The 22626-nt window shown below is 45.5% G+C and overlaps 1 protein-coding gene across 1 annotated transcript in view; it reads left to right on the top strand.

Annotated features, from left to right (window-relative positions):
* The first annotated feature begins 9810 nt into the window (after positions 1 to 9810).
* Positions 9811 to 22626, top strand: part of GRIN3A (glutamate ionotropic receptor NMDA type subunit 3A) — an 80597-nt gene continuing 67781 nt past the window's right edge. The window contains exon 1 of the mRNA XM_054186936.1: positions 9811 to 10509. Coding sequence (XP_054042911.1) covers positions 9811 to 10509 — 699 coding nt within the window. The remainder of the gene's footprint in view (positions 10510 to 22626) is intronic.

Genomic DNA, 22626 nt, shown 5'->3' on the forward strand with positions numbered 1-22626 from the left:
TCAGGTTCAGTTTATGAACATTTTGTGTGCATGTGGCAAACAATTCGGTTTGCTATTGAAGATGACCCCTCCATGGCAAAAATGAGTCTGAGACTCTAGAACATCTTTCCCGTTTATATTTAAATTCGTCAGCTAAAAGAATATCTTCCCAACTGATGTTCCCAACGACTTTCCTGTTGTCTGCAGAAAAAGTCTGAGGTAGGAGACACTGAGCACTTAAAATCTGATTTGCATTCCAAACAGCCTCCAACATTTTCATTTCTCATCAGCTTTTGTCAGCCATAAAAATACTTCTGACATTAAAGTTAGGAGCAGCCAATGCCCAGGTTGCCAGCTGTTAATGTCATGGGGATACTATCAGAAATGCCCTGCTTGCTCCCACTGTGTAGTGACTAACTCTACCAGTAGTCCCACTGAGGTCAATCTGCTCTGGGCTAGCAGTGCACAGATTCAGCAGTGGCAGTATTTGGCCTTCATTTGGTGGATCTGAATCTTATTACGAAACCAAGTAAAACACAGAGCATAACTTGGCTTCTCTAGAAGCAAGTGGGAGAAGGACCTAAGCTCAGGATGCCAGCACGCTCTGCAATTTCTTCTGTATTCCTAGGGCATGTGTTATCTATACCAGATTCCCTTCCTCTTTACACTAGCTTGCTCACAGAAGCTTCTCCACTGTGGAAATAACCAGGACAAGACAACTGCTTTCTTCTGGAGGCCTCTCATCTAAACAGGTTGTATGGTCTTATTAACCCAACCAACTTCTTACATAAAAATCCTTTTAAAATACAGAAAGCAAAAAGGCAAGCCATCTGAAGAGCCTTATTGAATAATTTATCTTTCAAACGTATTAGGCTATTTGCCTTCCTTTTCAGTATTTCTAATAAAAAGCAAAAATGCATTTTTTGCACTTTTGTTGAGCGATAGGAATGCACAAGGCTTCAGTCATGAAAAAAAAATCTAAGTCATGTTCAACGTGTTATGATTATGTCTCAATTTTTGATGCTTTGGGGTCTTCCCTGAAGATTTACACAACAGTGGTTAGCCACACCATCTGTAAGGGTTACAGCTGGCACTTGCTTATTCTCTGGGCTTGCAAACAAGAGACAAAAACCTTTACTTTCTTCCTCCTCATCACAGAGGTCTTAAGAGTTTAGAGCAGCTTGTCAAAAGGATGCCTCAAGAATCCCTGGTGGTGCAAAAGTTGTACTCTCTTTTCTCAGAGACGTTTCCTCCCCAGTAACACCCTTCTGTGTCCCTGCGATGGGCTAGAGCTGCAGTCTGTATTTGATAGCAAGAAACTGAAACTCAGTAAGGACTCGCGGAGCGTATAACAGAGCTGGAAAGCACATCACAATTTCAAAGCTCAGGATAGCCCATAAACTCCGGGCTATCTTTACTCTTCCTTTTCATTGGATATACCTATCCACTGCTATCCAGCACCAAGTTAAAAATACTTGAGCTTGCTCCAAGACAGCCCATTTGTACAATGGGAATAATTTGGCACTGCCATTAGCGCTTGGGAATTTCCTGAGTGTGTTGTTAAAGGGGACTTGTGTTTTCAAAAAATAGCCTTTATAAATGTCAGACTTCATTTTTATTGAGCAGATGTGTAAATTCTTCAGTTCTTAGGTTGCTTCTGGAGCATGATGAAAACCATTTGTTATATGTACATGTCTGATTTAACTACTGCTTCTTCTGTACTACCTTAAGAGGAGAGCATCCACCATCACATTATTTAAAGGCTCCCTGGAACAAAAGCCACACATCCAGTTCATCTATTTCCTTCTAAAACCACGACCTTGGGTGGATGCCATTCTCACTTGTACTTTGTCTCACGTGTCAGCATTTTACAGACATTTCCTTTCTGCCAACGTAATCTCCTGTGTGAGCCTAATCCTGCCAAATTCCAGTATTATTTAGCCACCTAAGACATTTACTTGTATCACGTATTTTTTCTGATGTCATTTTGAAGGGGGCTTAGTTGTAATTTAGACTATATTGCAGCTTATACCCCTGCTAGGTAGCCTATTCTTGAGCTCAGATGCATAGGAACAAACAGCTGAATACCTACTTGATACAGAAGAGTCTTATCTCCATTCATGCATATGCCCTTATCAGGGTGTTTGACTCAGAAAGATAGCACGGCTGACACCTAGGACATGTCTTACTGAAGCAAAGAGTGAGCAAGGTGTGTGATCTCTCCCAGGGCTTCCCTGAGGCATTAGCTCAGCACGATGTCTAGGCACAGTAGAGCGGGTTTTGCTTTGGGGATTTTTTGTCAGTATGGCATGTTCTTAAGGGACATTTCAACAAGAAGCATCTTTAAAGGAGTCGATTATTTGTTACACGCACACACTATACACAAATACACACGTGCCAGTGAGCTAATACTGTGCAGAAAAGGCAAGTTATGGGAGAGACCAGCAGCCCAATGCTCAGTATAACCCCACAGGGCTCAATCAACAGGTGTGGGTACCGCACCTGCCCGGGGCCAGAAGGCACACTGCAAACACAGACCCCGAGGAGGCTTTTCCATCTGATAAAAAGAGCTCTGCGTGAGGTCTAGGTCCTCAGAGGGACTCCCATCTCTTTCAGGGCGGCATCCTTCAGGTGCATCCCTGACAAGCTGCATTTTCTGCAGTGCAGCTTCAGGCAGTGCCCAAAGGCAGGAGCGAGCTCGCGGGCTTCCAGGAGCGCAGTTGTCATGATGGCAGCTGACAAGCCGACTCCTGCCCAGCTCAGTTTTGCTTCTACCTAAAATCCTTATTAAAGCAAATAATTTGAGTAAGGTCATCCCAGCTGCTTTGAGTAAGGGTTTGCAGGATCCGTTCTTTAAGCAGCGAACAGAAGGGTTGAGCCCACGCTGCCTCTGCGCTTCTCGGAGGAGGTGAGGCAGTTTGCCAATTTCGCAGCCCTCGGTAAACTTGACAGAATTGTTTAGCTGGACAAATTGGGTGAATTATCTCTTACACAGATGCTGTTGTGGCCTTTCCTTAGTTTGCTTATTCAGTCTTTTCCTGTTTTTTACACCACCCTTACAATTTAACTTTGCTAAGCACCCATGATTTCTCACTCCTCCCCCTCCCCTTTCACCCCCGCCCCAAAGTCAGGGGGAACAGGAGGGAATGAACAGCGAAAGGCATGTGAGCTTGCCACAGCCTTGCAGTGTGGGGGTGCCCTCCTAATCTCGTGGAAATTGAAGACTTTGCCTGAAAGTTAAACAATCTTTATTCATCTTTATTTAGCATTTACACCAAGTGGCCTTTTGAAGCCAACCACAACAGTGCAAAGGTTGCACAGAGCCTATAATAATTTTATATTTGCCGCAGAAGCATGGGGGAAATGATATAATGCAGAGGGCACCATGATGCCAGAAAAGCAGTATTGATTTTTTTTTTTTTCAAAACTATGGGTTTGCCCTGTGAGAAGGTGCTCATGTGAGCTCGCTACTCAAATGACATCGCTGTCAGTAACAATTTTGACACTGACTTCAAACCCTTTTTTCTCTTTTTTCTCTTCCTGCCTCCCAAAATTTCCACAAGTGCTCACCTGTCATCCTGGAATAAAGAAGCAAATACGTAGAGGGAAAGTTGCATTATAGAATCACAGAATCAGTCTTCATGGTTGGAAAGGACCTCTGAGATCATCGAGTCCAACCATACACACACCAAAAAACCACCCTACAATCTCTGCCACTAGAGCATGCCCTGAAGTGCCAAATCTAGACATTAAATCCAGCCTGGTGCTACAAAATTCCATGGGATGGCATCCTGTTTTCATGGGGGATGTACTGAGCAGGGCCATGATAGAGGATCTCCTACAGTCTGGAAGAAAAATTGGGGAAGGGAGTACCTGCCTGCCTGCTGACAAAAAGTCATTAAAAAAATCAACGTACTCACAGTCATGACATACAAGCACAAGCACATATCATCCTAGGAACCACTTCCATGGTCATTGCTTGGGGCTTGCCAGCTCAGGGAAGGTGGCCTGGAGTGGGGATGACTTTTCCTCCTTAACAGCTCCCTGTGATGCTGGGATAACACACTTCTGGCATATAGCTGGTGCTTTTTTGTTAGAGATTAAAGGTCCCTGGCCAGATCTCTCCAGGTTTGGAGTAGCCAGACATTTCTTTCCTGTGTAGTTTTAACCACCAGAGTTCGACTCCAAGACTCAAGAGGGAGACTGCACATTCAGCCAAGCCCTGGATTCCCAGACAACCATCCCCCTAAACAGAGGGTCTTCTAAAGGCTCTCTGTACCACCCATCATGATGCTGTAAGCAGTGCTGGGTCCATTCTGTGTCTACTGAGTCGGTTTCATCACCATCATATATTAACTATGAAGGAGCAACAACAGGAGATATGACAACAGAACAGGAAAGACTTGAAAATAACTTCAGGTAGTCGTAGCCAGAGGCTTAGTACTCAACTGAGGCATTATAGTGCTCCTCTAGTAGCTGTAACTCTGCCCAGGATTAATGTATCTCAAAGGTGAGAACGACGGGGAATGCTATAAAAGGACCAGCAATGAGAAAAACCTGACTAAGTGTCAAGCTCAAAATAAACAGCATGAACAGAATTTGTGGCAGGTGGGGATCTCGTAAAAGTTTTACAGCTACTTGTTTGGGAAGCTGTACACGACCACCACCTCAGAAAAGGAGCAATAAAAACAATCGGATCGCTCGCGTTAATAGAGAGAACAGCATTTTCACCTGCAACTAAACTTTCCTTCCTCATTCTGGAAATGGAAACAGGTCACACAGTGAGAGTATATTCATGCCTACTTTAGGCACCTTTACACAGTGCCAGTGGTGGAAAGAGGCTGCAACTGAATAGAAGTGACTGGTTGGTTTTTTTATTTATAGGTACCTAAAATATCTTCAAGTCTCCCCATGCTAGCATCAGTTTCAGAGAGGAGTCTACCAAAATCAGAGTGGCTGGTGGGCTGTGTGCCACTATCTGGCAATGTTACAAGACCTCCTGCCTGCTCTTCTATCTGAAAGGGACCAGAGATATAAAGTGGTTCACTGCATGCTTTCCTCACTGACCCTTTGAGCATCCTCTGACAGTCTCAGGGTTTCTGTGCATTTTTATTGCACAGAAGAAACAAAATAGGAGTTTTGTTAGGGGTGTAAGAACTGTCTCGGCCTCTTTTCTGAGGCATTAAAGTAGCACATAGCCCTTACTGGTGAAAATCAATTTGGCTTCAAAGCGGTTGTTTGGATTCGACACCAGGCCAGCCCACAGGAGGATGTTTGCAGGCGTAATTCTGGAGTAGCCGGTGCACTGTCGATTCACAGCAGATGAGCACTACAGCAACGTGAAATTTTTCAAACTTAATACCCTACTTAACATTCTTAATGCAGTTTTAGATATCTGAAAGTATTTGCAAATTTATTCTGGCTGGAAAAAGTGTGGAGGCCTGAAAGTAAGAACATTGACTTCTTTTTTTTTTTCTTGAAGTGGCAATACAAATGAAAAACATAGCATTTTGAAATGTCTGAAACTGCATTTCGACAAATTGGGGGATCTAAATATAAAAAAAAAGTGTATTCCTATTCCAGTATTCTTAGACCATTATTCCTGAATGGTTTATTTTTCCCTAATTCTCATTTTTCAATACTGATTATGAAAGGAAAAAAAAAATTTCATTCCAGGCTGACCCAAAATAAATCCCTCAACCTCTCCAAGGCTACAGAGACAGTGTGTGGTTCCCTGCATCTCAGCTAGTGACTTGGGTGCCCTGAAAAATGTGAGTAGCTAAAAAAGGGGCAGATGAACATGAATTGAAGCAATCTGGCTATCACGCTCTGGCAAGCCCAAGGAGCTTCTCCCTCAGAGCAAAGGGAGCAGAGCAACACAGACATGAACGGGAGGACAGCAATAACCTACTTCCAAATGAGCCAAGTTGCTCAGAGGGAACAAGCCTCGCAGAAGGTCGCTGTGAAACACAGAGGACAATTGTTCTGCAGCCCAGAAAGCAAACAAACCAACCCTACTTCAAAGAAATGACAACGAGCCAAGCAAGCGGAAAGAGCAGCAAGAGAAATACGAGTGGTGATTTTAATCACATTTCCCTTCTGCATTTTTCATTGCTGAAGGGTTTTCACCAGCCTTAACTGTGAACCTCAGACACCAACCAAAGATGAATAGTTTCTGTGGCCACCGTTCCCCAGCAATCAATGCCACCATCATTGCCGTACTCATGGTTACCCAAGGTGACAGCTGATGCAGAGGAGGTCCATCCACTTGCCCGGATCTGCCTGGTCTTATTTCAGTGGAATATTTAACACAGGAGAAGAGTGGAGTGGACATTCCTACTGCAGCAACCACTGTGAGAAAAGGAAAAGGGGGGAGGAGCGTAGAAGGCAGCCAGTCTTCTGGTTGAAGATGAAACAAGTCGAGAATCTGTCAAAAAGTTTATTCTGCGGGCAGCCTTGGAAGAAAGACTGCGGTGTTGCTAAAAAGCAGGGTGCAATTCACGCAGAGCAGCCTCCAATTCCGTTATTAGATTAAACCAATTGTGCTCTTTTCCACATGCATATTTATGCAAATAAAGCAGAAAAATTAATGACACAACTTTGCCAGTGTTACATGTATACGCTTTCATGGGGTGTATATCCTTTTTCAGATCACTTTCTGAAAACATCCCAGCATCTTACAGAGCAGCACTTAACGATTTAAATGCCTTCTTAAAAAAAAAACAAACCAACTGTGTTTAAGCACTTTGGTATATCAAGGGTATTGTAGAGAACTTTATTAACAAGAATATGTAAGCAAAGAGTAAAAATAAACACAAATTGCAAAGAAGACAAATTCATAATTTCTTGTTATAAATAATCAAGCTGAAAAGATAGCTTCAAGAGCTGGAGCCATTGGAGTGAAAATTACTACATCGCCTGTGGAGTTTGCCCACCCTTTACAGCTCAGGTTTCTAACTGTGACCACTTGCTATGACTTGCTCAGAAATGAGCTCCAGACCAGGAATTATTTACAGCAGTGTTCTCAAGAGTGGTACTGCATGATCACCAGAAAGAGCAGAAACTGCAACCTGGTCATAGATTATCCACAAATGAAAAAAAAACAAACAAACAAACAAAAAAAAACAAACAAAAAAAAAACAAAAACAAAAAAAAAGAGAGATACTGAATGATTTCCCTTTATTAACTGATTTCTTGTGTAATTTTCAGAGCTGTTTCAATAATAAGTTTTATTACATTTTCTGAAACACTTGCTTTTTTAAACTAGCGTCACTTGTGCCCTAAAGCCAGAGAAAGATCGACTCCTATAATGAAGCTTCAAACAAATGACAATTTAGGGCTGTCTGTTAAGACACGGAAAAGTAAAAGTTTCTTATAAAAATAATTCCCCCATGAAAACCAGCAATTACCTAACTGCACAGCAGAGAAGTTACATGCTTACCAGTTTTTTCCAAACCTGACAAAAAGAATGCAAATACAGATGACACCTCTGGAGTTGAACAGATCTCAAATGAGCTAATCCTCACAACCTGACAGCTAACTACTGTGGTTTGGGGAGCTAAAAAAAAAAAGTTCTCTCTGCACTGTGTGAAATTTACTGTATTCAAAGCCAGTTCTCCCAGCCAATAAGTCCCATGTTAATAGCATCCATTCCTTCAAAAAAAAAAAAAAAGAGGAAAAGGCACAGGAGGAAGCTGGGTTGATCTGAGAAGATACCAAGAAATAAAAATGTGATTATTAGACTCGAAGCAACTCTTAAACTCTTAAACATAGTACTAGCTCATCTTTACACATAGCAGCTGGTATAGTCAGTCTTGGCCTACAGACCACCACTCTGCCATTCATGGTCTTCCATCTAGGAACCAGTTTTGCAATAACACAATTTAGAGAGAGCAGTACGAGAACAACCCTAGCTTTGCAGGCCATTTGGAAGAGGGTAACAGCAGGTGTGTATGACAAGGTACCAACATCATGGAGATAAGGACACAAGAGACAGAGAAATATCAGCACAGCTGCACAAGACTTTGGTAAGACCTCACTTTGAAGAGGTGTGTACACCTCTGGTGACATCCCCTCAAGAAAGATGAATTTAAATGAGAAAACATGCAGTTCAGACCTGTTGGAGGGTAGTGACCACCTCCTTTATACAGCATGATGAACAGTGTTTCCTTCTACACAGATTTCATCATCACCAAATGATGAAAAAGGGAGCATATGATGTGTCTTCAAAAATAGTTCTGAAGATAAATCTCAAAGAAAGAGGAAAGAAGGTTAACATTTAGTCATGAAGAGCTCTTTGAGTTAAAGAATAAGGGTAGCACTAGGTCAAGGTATACTGCTCAGGAAGAAGGGACCAAAAGATTTCTAACCACTCCAGGAGTGAAGGTCTCAGACTGTCCTTCCATGTGGGACAGCAGACAGCAGGAAACCACACTGCATTCAAACAGGGCTGGATCAGCCAGGGAAAGGTGACAGGAGTCACACAGGAAGAAAATACATTCAAGTCCCTGTGCGTCCCCCGTGTCGGTAGGCTGCCCGCACCCCACTGCTGCGCAGAGCCGCGAGGTTATTTCGTGGAGGTGTCCCTGCCCATGGCAGGGGGTTGGAACAAGATGATCTTTAAGGTCCCTTCCAACCCGAACCATTCTGTGATTCTGCGTGATTCTGTGATTCCCCTCTGAAGGACAACGTGGCTGTGGGAGTGGGCTTCCTTTAAGACCCTGGAGATCTATCACGGAGCAGAGGCACCTCGCTGAGCGTGCCAGTGCCCCGATCGGAGCATTAAAGTCTCAGACCTCGGGTTAGCGCGGCTCCCGACTGCCCACGATTAAACGCAATTACCAGAACCGAGACATGGACGGGACTTTCCACAGCCCCTTCCAGACCCGCGCACAAACGCCCATCTCTGCTCTGCCCTGTTTTCTCTTAGAATAAGTGTTTTCTATCATAAACGCAATTTTATAAAGTGCCTATGGCTTGTTGAGCAGGGATCTCGGGTCCCACATGTCGAAAAACGATTCGGTTTGAGGCAGCATCGCATGAGAAAGGCACCGAGCGCGGCCACCGCTGGCTTCCCCGGCGAACGCGCTGCGGCGGGCGGGGGGGGCGAAGGGACCCCCTCCCCGGCAAGGGACGGAGCAACCCGGTGTCTCTTCTCCGGCGCTGTGAGTCGGGGAGAGCCCCGACAACACCCGGGCAGAGGTTTCCGTCGGGGCTGTCCCGGCACGCGTCCCCGGGGGACCAAGCAGGCGGCGCGGGGGGAACGGGCGATCCCCCGAAAACCCTCCTTCCTCCCCCCGGGGCTGCCCGCGGGGGCGGCGGCGGCGACTACAAGTCCCGGCTGCCCGGGGAGGAGCCGGTGCCGCTCGCCCTCCCTTGCCGGTGGGAGCGCAGCGCAGCCCAGCGACCGCCCGCAGCCCCGCCGGCAGCGACCCGCAACTTTTCTCGCCTCCGGAGCCGGGCAGGGGAAGCGCACCGAGGGCTGCGGGGCTGGAAAGGAGAATTGGGCAGGGGGGCTGCGAGGGAGGCGGGGAGGGGAGCGCGGTGCAGCTGGAGGGGGGGGAGTCCTGCAAGGGAGGCGTGCAGGGGAGCGCACGGTGGGTTCGGAAAGGAGAGCCGGGCTTGCGAGGGACCGGCGCTGCGGACGGCAGAAGGGCGGAGGAGGCGGGCCGCCCCGGGGCCGTGCCGCTCCATCCCTGCGGGTCCGTGGGGGGCGGGCCGGGGGGCCGAGCCTCGCCCCCCCTCCGCATCCAGCCCCGGGGCGTGGGCGCGGCGGCGGCCCCATGGGCGGTGGCGGGGGCGGCTCTGCGCGGGGGCCGCCCGCCGCGGCTGATGCCGCTGCCGGCCGCCCGCGGGGCGGCTGAGGCGGGCGGCGGGGCCGGGGGAAGCGGCGGTCGGCTGCGGGCCATGTGTCGGCCGGGGGTGCGGGGTCTCCTGGGGCGGGCGTGCCTGCTGCTGCTGCCGCCCTGCGCCCTGGTGCTGGCGGCGGTGCCCGGCTCCGCGTCCCACCCGCAGCCCTGCCAGATCCTGCGGCGCATCGGGCACACCGTCAGGGTGGGGGCCACTCACCTGCAGCCCCGCGCCGCCGCCTGGCCCGGGGGGGAGGCGGCGGGCGGTAGCCCCGAAGTGGGGAGCGCCGCGGGGCCGCGGGGCCGGCGGCCGGGGGGCGGCGGGGAGCGGCGGCCGCCCCACTCGCCCTCGCCGCGGGACGCGCTGCTGCTGGCCGTGGCGAACCTCAACGGCGTGGCCGGGCTGTTGCCCTACAACCTGTCCCTGGAGGTGGTGATGGCGATCGAAGCGGGGCTGGGCGACCTGCCCCTCTTCCCCTTCTCTTCCCCCAGCGCCTCCTGGAGCAACGACCCCGTCTCCTTCCTGCAGAGCCTCTGCCACACCGTGGTGGTGCAGGGGGTCTCCGCCATCCTCGCCTTCCCGCAGAGCCGCGGGGAGATGCTGGAACTGGACTTCATCTCGGCCGCGCTGCGCATCCCCGTGGTCAGCATCGTGCTGGGCGAGTTCCCCCGGCGGAGCCCGGTAAGGCGCCGGGGGGAGCGGGCAGGGCTCACCTCCCCGCAGCCCCGGGTACCCTGCGGGGAAGGGTCGGGGTCCCACGGGCGTGGGAACCGGGCAGCGGTCGCGGTGGGGAGGGACGCAGCCCGAGCCCTGCCCGGGGAGAAGCACTCGGACCCCTGGGCCGCCGGAGTCGCTTTTCTGGTCGTCCCCTCCCTCTCTTGCATCCTTCCCCCGTGTTGGCCCTTGCCCTCAGCCCTGGTGTGGAGGGGGACGAGCATCCTCTGGGCGGAAAGGTAGAGCTCGGTGGGAAAAGCTAAGTTATGAGCCCGAAGTCGTGTGCCGCGTTAAGTTGTAGAGCTGAGAGGAGAAAGGGGGGTCCAGGACACGCGCTCATGAGAAGCTGCTTTTCTGGAGGTCCTGTGCGTGGCTTTTGGAGAAGGACACGGTTCGCAGACCAAAAGAAGGTTGTTAGCAAAAAAAAAAGAAAAAAAAAGCTACAACGAGCATTCAGGGTGTTTATTTATTACTTTGTTTATTACTGCTCTAAATGCTGTGCTTGTTTGTGTGTGGGCATGGTAGCTTGTTCACCAGATGACACTTCTTGGGGTAGTCGTTCGTTGTAACTTGACTTTGCATTGAGCTATCTGAAGCATTAGGATTTTCTTTGCTCGTAGTTCATGTGTCGCTGCAAGATCAGGCTCTTGCTAAATCTAATTGCCTAACTAAAGTAGTAGAAACTACAGTTTGTCTGTGGCTGTGTTTGATTGTGTAGAGTAGAAACTAAAAAATAGTAAAACTAAATTTGTTGTGTTTGACTGTCTGAGGCTGTCTTGTATACTTAGTAGTATCCGTGGGGAGGTAAACTTTCTGTCATAACAGAGATGGCAACTTAGCGTTACACACTCTGGAAAAAAGGTGATAGATCAGTATTTTGCAAATGGGTGTTTGATGCCAGGAATCATCTTCAGGCAGAAGAGTTGGAAAAAAATGCTCTGTCCTGTGTGGCCCATGCAAGGCAACTGATGAGTAAAATGGCAGAAGCTGCCATTTAAGTAGCCAGGAGAAATAGTTGTTTTATATAAAAAGAGATAGCTCAACTTTGCTCTCAAAATGTAATCAGAAAAAAAGACTACCAACTGAATTTGCTTTGCAAAAGCAAATACAAAACCCAGCCTGGCTCAGTGTTAGATTTCTGTATTTTTTTTGTGTTAGATTGTGACAGAAAAGGTAGGAAAAGAAAGTCCATGCTAGGCATCTCCTGGTCTGTAATTGACGGTGTGACTGCTGTATGCTGTTCTGAACTCAGCTAGTTTTCTCTACCTCAGCAAAACCCATGTAACTCAGCTTTCTGTAGATTTATGCAGAAGCTCAAGGGTAATCAGTGCCACTGAATGCCACTACTGATGCATGTTAGGTGCCAATAGGGTCCAGGTTTTCTCAGTAACATCTACCAGCTTTGCAGCTACACTCACAGTTGTGCTGGAGCCAATAGCCAAAGCTACCTGAAGACCAGATCCTGAACGCAGCATGTCCTTGCTCCGTCTGTTAAAGTCAGAACTTTTTTCTCTTCAGTCTTGGAGATGGGTCTAAATTCATCCAAAGCTGCCTGAGGACAGAAGATGTATATAGCACCGGGTTAGAGTCATTGCTCCTTTCCACAGACTTCAAAGCTCCTGCTTAACTTTCAAATTGTTCTCAGTGGGGAGCCAATTGGATCAATCTGTCCAAATCAGGACTTTGTTTTTAAGCAGACATTTAAGTGTCATTGTCTTCAATGACAGTGAAACCAATGCCTGACATTAAACCTGTGCTGAATAGAATCCGTTTTGGTTTTTTTTTCAGCTGAGCTAAAAAAATCATTCTTCAAGGCTCTGTGGATTTTAAAAAAATCTCAGCCTTACTCAAAGGCCAGCAGGTAATACAAGTATATTAGTCTCTCAAGATTGGCTTGAAGCGCCTGACATCTTCTGACCACTCTTTTTTGATACCTTCATGTAACAAATAGCATTTTAAGGCTAGCTCTGGAGGCGATGCTCCGGCAGCCTTACCTTGAATACTTCCCCAGAGTTACAGGATTTTCAACAGCGTATTGGCAGGGACCCCAGAGATGTTGGCCTGAGCAGCCTCTGGTGTCTTACTGCCCGCTGCAGTCAGGGATATTGTGTCCCTCAACAGTCCCATGCCAGTACTGGCATGAAATGAACATACCATGGACCTCCCACCTTCCTGGCCCCGAGCCACAGACTGGCTGCCTCTACTGACCGGCAGTTTCGGAGGAGGCAAGTGTAAATGACATCTTTGTAGGCGAGGCAGATTTTTGCTAATAGGCCCAGCATGCAGTTTTTCAGAGAGGAAAAGTCAGGAAGAAAAGACTCTGCTTCTGAAATGTTGAAGCATGACCCTCCCTGGGGTCACCCGTCCCGCTGGTACTTTGGCAGAGCAATCCACCCTCCCTCCCAAACACCACCCCACACACGCTGGGGGGCTGCCTGCAGTCAGCTTTCTTCCAGGCAGGAGCAGAAGCAGACCCAAAACTTGTTTGCCCTTGAAGAGCATTTCCCACTGTCTGCCGTATGAGGAGCACAGCAGACACACTGACGAACTCGACGTTTGCTAGATGCTGCCTCAAGCTGCTTCTCCTCTGCATTCAGAATGTTTGTTAGGGTGGTTTTAAGGTAGTAGTTGTTTAATGGGGTCTCATTTTCCACATTACACCAGGACAGGAATGTACACGTGCAACATTTGTACTGCTGCTGCATGTTAACATTGAAAAATTCTGTGATTCTGTGATTATCACTTCATACAGAAGTCTGTAATAAGTGGATATTCATTGTAACTGAAAAGCACATTGATCTTTGAGCAAATCTTCCTTAACATGGTGAAAAGCAATACTTAAGATGAAAATGAAGATAAGGATCCAGAACTGAAATATGTTTCAATAATACTGTCTGTTGCCTCCGTGACATTTGATGACATACTTCAAAAATGCAGCCTCGAGAGGAAATTCAGTGTCACAGCTGGGCAACTAGAGTGAAAGGGATACCTACAGTGTTTTCCAAAGTTTTGTGGTTGCGTGAGGGTCTTTAAAAGTCTGTTCCTCATTAAACATTCTACTCTCCCGAAGTTAAAAAAAAAAAAAAAGAGCAAACAGTCTTTCCTCGTGGCAATTAGCAATCACAAGACACCAGCCATCACCAAGTGTGGTACAGTGTTTGCTCTCTCACAAGCAGCAGCTTTTGCTGGAGGTTCAGGGTTGTGTGTGGCAAAACGCACACGTGGCTTCAAGGGATGCTACACAGAGTAAAATGTGACATACTTCTTCCATTTTCATTTGTATATGTCATTTAATGACTGACATATACTGACAGTAAATCCAGGCGCTGTTGTGACCTGAAAAAAGCTGTTTACTTTTCTGAGTTTAGTGTCACTTCAGTAAATTTTCACACTCTCAGTAAGCAAAAGTAACAATTTAACAGTATCATTCAGCAAGCAAAATAACCACTGGATTTCTTTACTACTAACACAAATGCAAATTGCACTGAAGCTGTGACAGATCATTATTTTGGAAGCAGCAGCTCACAAGCCCTGATGCTGTTGAGTCGGGGCTCGTCACGTTACATGTGTTTGTATGAAGAAACACGCTTTATTTTTTCATTCCAAGACTGACATTGTCATTAATATTTTTCCCAGGGATGAAACAGGGAACAGATTCAGGGAACATGAGCCATAAATAAATACAGTGATATCACTTCTAGTACTACAGTTCAGAGCCAAGAGTTTGGGAAGAATAGCCCGTAATATCTATTTTGTAGGTGATACTATCAGAAACACAGGGGAGATCATGTTTGCAGCAGCGTTCTCTGAACTTCAGGACTTAGGGAGTATTTTCACTGGCTTTCAGATAAATCAGTAGCTCTGATGTCTTTTAACATGAAAAGGAACCTCAGAGCAATGAAACAGAATAAAGTAAATCTGAATCATCAGTCCCTGCTCAGCCAGTCTGTGCTTTATCTGGTTTCCCGAGGAACTGGAACTGCAGCACTGCTGATTACCTCTATGACTTCAGAGAGGGTCAGAAGAACAAATAAATCAAGTTTTAGGTTAAACAAAGAATTTCCTGGTGAAGGAGCGAGTTCAGCCCTACAACAGATGCTGTGAAAAGAAACTTTAGCCAGTAGCATTTAATTTTTGGTTTCTTTTTAAAGGAATTAAGCTTTCTTTTGAAAGCAGCTTTATAGTTTATACATATCAAACCACTCTGGGTAGAGAATTATACATCTTTCCCTCTTGGAAATAGCCAGGAGTACCACTGTGTGTATGGTACCCCCAGAAGTCACTGACCTGCAAGGCACTGGGCATGCAGAGCACTAGCAAGGGCAGGTAGAAATTACAGCAAGGGAATGGACATGTGGAAAAGCTTCCGTCCAACTCAGTGCCCAAAGACACTTTTCTCCCTCCTTCAATCCAGAATTGCATTTTTGCAGAAAAGTATTTTTGATTGGGGAAAAAAAAATAAAAATTTAAAAATCTCATTTTCCAGGAAAGACTACAAAACACGTGCCTAGCTGCAGGCGCTGGTAATTCAGACTATCATTTGCTAATCTGATTTAGCCCAAATGTTGAAGTTTGTACTAGTTACTGTGTAGATGAGGAATACGTATTCAGTCTTTCCCTGTGATCACCAACCCGCCTCACCTCACGCTGCATAAATAGCATGGCACATACCTTTTGCGCGCTTCAGGAGGGTTTGTGAGAGGTGCCTTGGGGGAAAAAAGGATGGAAATTGAAAGGATGTGCAAACGAATGTTCAGCTGCTTCTATTTCAGCCAGAGGTCTCTCTGCAGTTTTGCTTATAGTGAGCTTTTGAAACTTGCACAATTCAGGCCACAGATCTGCTGTAGAGAGAGAGACTCCTTTTAAGTTGCCAGCTAATGTAAAAAAGCTTTGTGTAACTAACAGTTTTGCTCCGTAGCCATGCATCCTGTAGAGCCATTAATTCTTTCAAACACAGATTTCAGAGGCATAACCGGTGTTTTGCTGGCAGCGTGGTGGTCCTGGCGTCATGTGAGAGGTCTCCTCATTGTAACAGTCCTCTGTTAAAATGCAATTACACAGTATTTGCTAACTGATCCAATCTCCTGCCTCTCACACGCCTTTCCCCAATATTGTCCTCAGGTTGCGACTTTGAGAATGGTTTTACTTGTGCTCCTGTGCAGTGTTGAACATTGTCAGCTACGAGAGTGGCCCAGTTTTCGTGGTTCACTGTGTTGTCAGCTGAAGCCACTCTGCCTGTTGCCTTTAAGTTGATAAATGATGTGTGTGGAAGGGAAAGGAGTCCTCGTTTATATTCTTCTCTGGGGTCAGAAAACCCTCAAGTTTTGTGAAAGTGACGTTGGCATAACATTTGGGAGTTGTATTGGCACCTTCTGCGTTTTGCGGTTTTTCACCTCATTTAATGCTCAGGGTCTGTTTTCTCTGCGTGTTGCACCCTTGATAACACAAAAAGCCATCCTTGTCTCCTAAACTGTCAGAGTCATTGGTTTTAAAAACAATTTAGAACACCACTAAAGGCATCCAGTCATGTAAAACAGAGCATTGCTGCCCCCCTACCCATGGGGACTAATTTAAGGATAGTTCCTCTGACAAGCTTTGCATACTCAGAAGCATGGGACAATGAAAAGGAAAAAAAGAACTAGTCTCTTTATTCTAGTTACAATGTTAAGTAGGATTCAGTTCATCACAACTGCAAAAGATCCCTTTTCAGAATGCAGGAAAGTGGTGAAAGTATTTTTACTCAGTTCTTACCCCTGGATCCTTAATTTTGACATCCCGTTGAGACAGAAGGAGCCAGAGCTCTCCCAGGGTGAACTTTTCCAAGCAGCACCTTTCAGTGCTGTCACTGGCCCCTCTCCTTTCAAAGAAACCCCCCAGAAACCCATTGAATTCACTGTCCTGCCACTGGGCTTTTGAATTTAAGGGATCTTGCATCTTAGAATATTTTAGCGTGGTATATGGTAAATGTATATGACACTTCGAGGTATGAGAATGTATTATTTTCCCAGGTGTTTTGCTGCTTATGGAGGAGCAAATTTTTGAGGTGAAAAAGTGTTTTCAAGCATACTAGTCCAAGACTTGGAAGTTGTTAGTAATACTAGAAAGTTACTTAGTATTCCTTACCACCCAAGTCTCAGTGAAATCTTACAGCAGCGTTCTTAAACTACCCTAATTTTTCTTTAACACTTAGCTTAGATAGCATAAAGATGTTCTTATTTTATAGTATTTGTAATTTGTAATATAAACCGTGAGGCTTGGTTACCACCACCATTCACAGTGCTATGCACCATGAATAATTTTCCATACATTTTTATTTTCCTGGCAATTATTATTTAAGGAAATATTGGACATGCCACAGTTTAAATGTCTGCTGATTTCAAAGTTAGGTTTAATATGAGTACTATAGACTTTGAAACTGGATAGTGCAGTGCTATTTGAAATACATACACCAGAGATTCTTCGTTTGAGTGGCTTCAAGTCAACAGTGGGCAATCTATCTTAAATACAGCAAGGGGTTATTACCCAGATTTAGAATGTGCACTGAGTCTATAATTATTTAAGGTATCTGACTCTGGGAATCCTTAGATAAAATTATGCCAATGGTCACTTTGTTCTTGAAGTACATCCAGCTCTGTCAAGTTTCATCAAATCACTTAGTCAACTTTATAAATTCTGTTGTATTTTCAATTATATCAATTCCATTTGAAAAGGGTGGTGAAGAGTTAAGATTTGGGAATGGGGTAGAGGGAAGGTCATTCTTGTAGTTAAATACAGTACCAGTAGACATCTCCTACATAAATGGAAAACAAATATCTATATTGAATTGATAGGAAAACTCAAAAGCCAAGATACTCGCTTTGTAGTGAGATGTGCTGTTCTTTATTAGTCTCCTTCCTCGCTGTACTCATGATATCATCATACATTCTGGAGAAAATATCAGATCTGGCTAGTAGCAAGAGTTTCTTGTTCCTCATCCTGTACTGCTTCTCTGATGCAGAAAAAGCTGAGTTAACATCAAATTCAATAGCATACATTATGTTTTCTTTTGAGTTTTTTTTTGCTGTTCTGGGTATTCACAAGGCAACATCTTCCTCACTGCATAGCCTAGAAGAGGTCTTTCATAATACACTGAACAAACTCATTTTGGTGATGAGTGATTAAACTATGACAGGGTAAATCATTGATTATTACTTTACTGATGACATGCATTATCAGAAGAAACACCAAAGAATCCTTAGCTGTATTCACTAAGTAAAAATTAAAATTCTGCCAAAAAAGACAAATTTAAAGACAATTTGGTAGCAGATGCTATGTGAATACAAAAGTTATGGTACCAAACAGATTATTAACAAAGAAAGCACCCCCTAGAAATGGAGGTTGGGGTGTGCAGTATAACTTCCCCCAAGAATGTCTTCACAAAAGTCAGAGAAAGCACCTCATCTTTCCACTAAAATGGAGGCAGAACTATCAAAATTAGAAACAGCCAAAGATCTTGTCATGCTCTATGTTATTCAATTCAATGCTCACAATTGAATTCAAAGCCTATTTACAAGTGTTTTCATTTAGGGTATATTTAATGAGTTAGTTACTATTGAAACCCATGAAATATTGAAAACTCACAGTATTAGAACTTTTGGCTATGTTGGATTTAGTTACAATTTTAAGCCATCAAATAAAGTGTTTATCTCATGTGTTCTATTCTTTTCCTCTGCAGATTTCCATATAATTTTTTAATGTTAAAGAAATCCAGGCATAGCATGGCTAGAATTTATGTACTTATTATAATTAGCAGAAAATTGGAAAAAGCACAGTTTCTCTTAAAAATTTAGTTTTTTCTTTCAAAGAAGACTCAGGCTGTAAATCCATGTTTCTGTAGATCTTACTGAAGGGGTTTTAGAGAGGGGAAGGATCATCTTCTCATTTTGATTGAGAGTACACCGAGTCTCACTGCAGTACCAATAGCTATTGCAGAGTTTATTCTGAATAGCTGAAAGGAGCCAGAGAAAAGAAAGAGGAGGAAACAAGAAAGCAAGAAAACTAGAAACATAAATGCCAGTGACACAGGGAGAGAAGGAGAAAATAAAGTGAATTGAAAAAAAGGAAGAGGTGCCCTTTTCTGTCTCTTTACTTTTCCCAGAAGCATAAGAACAAGGGAACTGAATTTTACATGAAAGCACCATACAAAGAGCTGGGATCACCAAGCACAGACCGAAACATCTTGCCCAAGTCAGGGTTGAATTAGCAGCGCTGTCTTGATCCCTGGCTAAGGATGGTTACCTTCAGTGAATAATGCTTCCCCCAAAAATAGAGCAGACCTCCCAGGGAACGGCTAAGCCAACATCTAGGAAGCAGTGAAAGGATTAAGAATTAGATCAAAGGTAGGTAGAGGTTTATTGTTGCTGTCAGAGGGGCTTCTTGCAAAGGGTGTGAGGTGTTGGTGTTGGTGTGGGTGGGTGTAATTAGTGGAAGCCTTTTGTCCTTGTTGGTGATGAGAATTATTGTAACAGAGACGCACCTGGGCATCTCAGGACACAGTCCCACCTGATGCTCTGGCAGCTGGGGTCTGACATCTTCTGGTCTGCATTTCAGAGCGCCAGGAGACAGACCAAGGTCACTTGGATACAGGTGGCGTCATACCAATAGGTACCCAGAAGGGATTTCCTAACAAATGGGAGCAAGTTCAGGCACAGTGGCAGCTTTGGACATCAGCGACTGTTCTTTACTTCTGGTCTGGCCCTGAAGGTCTCCACATTTTACCAGACAGCCTGTCAATCAGCCAAATCGTTTCTCACCACCATGGGGAGAGGATGTGCAGATGGTGGAAGTAACAGCAGAACTGGGAGAAAGATTTCAGCTTGAGTAGGCAGCAGTGATAGATGATTCATTTATTAAGGAAGTCACACTCGAGCAACGCCATTTGTGCAAGGGACTCCTCATCAGTGTGACTAAGAAGTTCACAATCTGGCCCCAAGTGCCTCACAGCTGTCACATCGAGCTACTAACATTACTCTTGGTAATTATGGACATCTATATGAAGAACTAAGAAGTGACTTGACAGCGTGGCAGACCACAAACTGCAATAAACCACCATAATTGTTACATGCCGCCTTTGCAGGGTAAAGCAACCAAATGTTTACGTGCAGCTGGCCTTGGGGCTCATCTTTGGCTGTAGACAAGGTTTCAAAAGGCTTCAAGGTTTCAAAAGCCTGAACCTTCAAGGTTCAGGCTTGGTGTTCACCGTTCAGTCCTGAGCTTAGTGTATCCTTTCCCCACAGCGTGGTACAATACAGCCATTCACAAGCATCTTGCATCCCTGTAGCATATACATATAGATAGATATAGATATATATCCTGTCAGTGTAAGCAGAGAGCATTAGAATCATATAATCATAGAAAGGTTCGGGTTGGAAGGGACCTTAAAGATCATCTAGTTCCACCCCCCTGCCCTGGGCAGGGACAACTCCCACCAGACCAGGCTGCTCAAAGCCTCATGCAGCCTGGCCTTGAACACCTCCAGGGATGGGGCATCGACAGCGTCTCCGGGCAGCCTGTTCCGGTGTCTCACCACCCTCACAGGAAAGAATTTCTTCCTAATATCTAATCTAAATCTCCCCTCTTTCAGTTTTAAACCGTTACCCCTCGTGCTATCGCTCCACTCCCTAATAAAGAGTCCCTCCCCATCTTTCGTTTAGGCCCCCTTCAGGTACTGGAAGGCTGCTGTAAGGTGTCCCCGGAGCCTTCTCTTCTCCAGCCTCAACAACCCCAACTCTCTCAGCCTGTCCTCATAGCAGAGGTGCTCCAGCCCTCTGATCATCTTCATGGCCCTCCTCTGGACTTGCTTCAACAGGTCCGTGTCCTTCTTGTGCTGAGGATTCCAGAGCTGGACACGCTACTCCAGGTGGGGTCTCACAAGAGTGGAGTAGAGGGGCAGAATCACCTCCCTCGACCTGCTGGCCACGCTTCTTTTGATGCAGCCCAGGATGCTGGGGGCTCTTTGGGCTGTAAGCGTGCATTGTCTGCTCATGTCCAGCTTCTCATCCACCAGCACCCCTAAGTCCTTCTCCTCAGGGCTGCGCTCCATCCATTCTCTGCCCAGCCTGTATTTGTGCCTGGGATTGCCATGACCCAAGTGCAGGACCTTGCACTTGGTCTGGTTGAACTTCATGAGTTTCGCACAGGCCCACCTCTCAAGCCTTTCCAGGTCCCTCTGGATGCCATCCCTTCCCTCCAGTGTGTCGACCGTGCCACACAGCTTGGTGTCAGCGGCAAACTTGCTGAGGGTGCACTCAATCCCACTGCCCATGTCGCCGACACCGATGTTAAACAGCATGTGTGTATTGCTGTGCGAAGCATCCATCCCTATCTTGGTGAGGTGTGTGAGGGCGTTACCAGCAAGTTGAGAGATGATGCTGAGCCTCTCAGATGTGCCCCGCTGCATGGAGTCTCCCTTGCCATGGATGGCACTCTTGCAGGAGCCAGGATAGACCTCCAGAGCTGACTGGAAGGTTTCCACTTGGCACCAGTTTGAAAAGATCTGGTGTGTAGTGTGCTGGCTAATTAACTTTTGTCTGAAATGTTTCAGTCACCTGAATCTGCATGGCTGCAGGCAGCAGATGGGGAGGTGGAGAAGGAAGGGGAGAAGAGTGAAGGTGAACACAGGTGCACCCTCAGCTGCCACTAAGGCACAGCAAATGGGGAAATTACTGTGATTGTTTGATTGCTGTTATTATATAGGAGAAATCAATTGTTAGGGAATTCAGCAGCAGACACCATTTTTTCCTTTTCTTGCTACAGTATTTTTATTACTTCTCCTTCACCAGCTTTCATCTGTGATGATCGTTTCCAAGGCCTGTTTTACAATGTGGAAAGTGTTTGAAATGCATTATAAAAATCTATGAATATGCTGCACAGGCATATTTTAAACTCTTAGTATTTCCCTAAAGGCATGCTATTCCACTTCCAGCTTTTTTAAGACTGTGAAGGAAATGATTGCCCATGCTGTTCATAAGACATTTTACAAGGCTTTCTAACTTAAGACAGAGTTAAAAGACGAGATAGATCTTCAAGCATAAACCGATATTTTAAAAATGAAGTTTTGCATTTGTTGCAAGGAAGGAACTATTAGACATAGCAATTAATAGCCAGAAAGAGCAGCTGTATTATGCACCAGGCTCTCTCGATGATGCTACTGATAAAGCAGTTACATTACACTCATCGTAATAGCATACTCACTCAAACATGCTTAAAAAGAACTTTTCTTTTTTTCTTTTTCAAATCAGATGAAAAGTCAGTGTTATGAGTTCACAGTTTGATCATTTTCCGGTGCTATTTTAGATGAAAGCGTAATTATTTATCACTTTCTCAGCGTGTAAGGCTCACTCATATATATCAGCTAAACAGCTCCCTGTAGGAGAACAGTTGTTTTTAAGAATTTACTATACTCAACGTAACCATCAGAACATGGGGAAAAATCGATGTAACCTTCACTCGGAGCTGATAGCTGGCCTCTTTCACGAGTGTACTGAAGCTGTTTCACTTGTGATTAACATTTTCTTAATATGCTAATACCATGGAGTTAATTTTACCTCGACATTGGAAGGGCAACAAGGTGGGAGAGTGATGTGCCTGGGTTTCCTCTGTTTAAATTCCACGTGATAGGTGATAAACTATAGAGCTCCAAGGGGACAAATATATGTACACCCAGTAACAGCCTCAAGGCAAACATAGGTAAATAGTTGAAGCAAAAAGCATGGATTATTTTGGGTTTAAGCTTCGAGACATGAAAAATTCAGATGTCATTGCACCCTGTTGCACTTGCCAAACAGGAGTTTCCAGGTGCTTATTCTTGTTTCCAGAGTATAAAATCAAGCAACGCTTTGATGGAAGGCTCCGCTCTTCTGCCGTCTCTCTTTCCCCAGTCACCCAGCACCAGTAACACTTAGTGACACTTCCCTGCTCCAGGGCTGCAGAAGAAGGTGGTGTCTGACCTCGCGCACTCCTCCCCTTTGTTGCCAGTTCTGCAAAACCGATTGCCCTGCCCAGTGTGACAGGCAAAAGATCTGCTGCTGTTCCCGGTTACCTTCC

The sequence above is a fragment of the Rissa tridactyla genome, chromosome Z (assembly GCF_028500815.1).
Source record: "Rissa tridactyla isolate bRisTri1 chromosome Z, bRisTri1.patW.cur.20221130, whole genome shotgun sequence".
In the NCBI taxonomy this organism is placed as follows: Eukaryota; Metazoa; Chordata; class Aves; order Charadriiformes; family Laridae; genus Rissa; species Rissa tridactyla.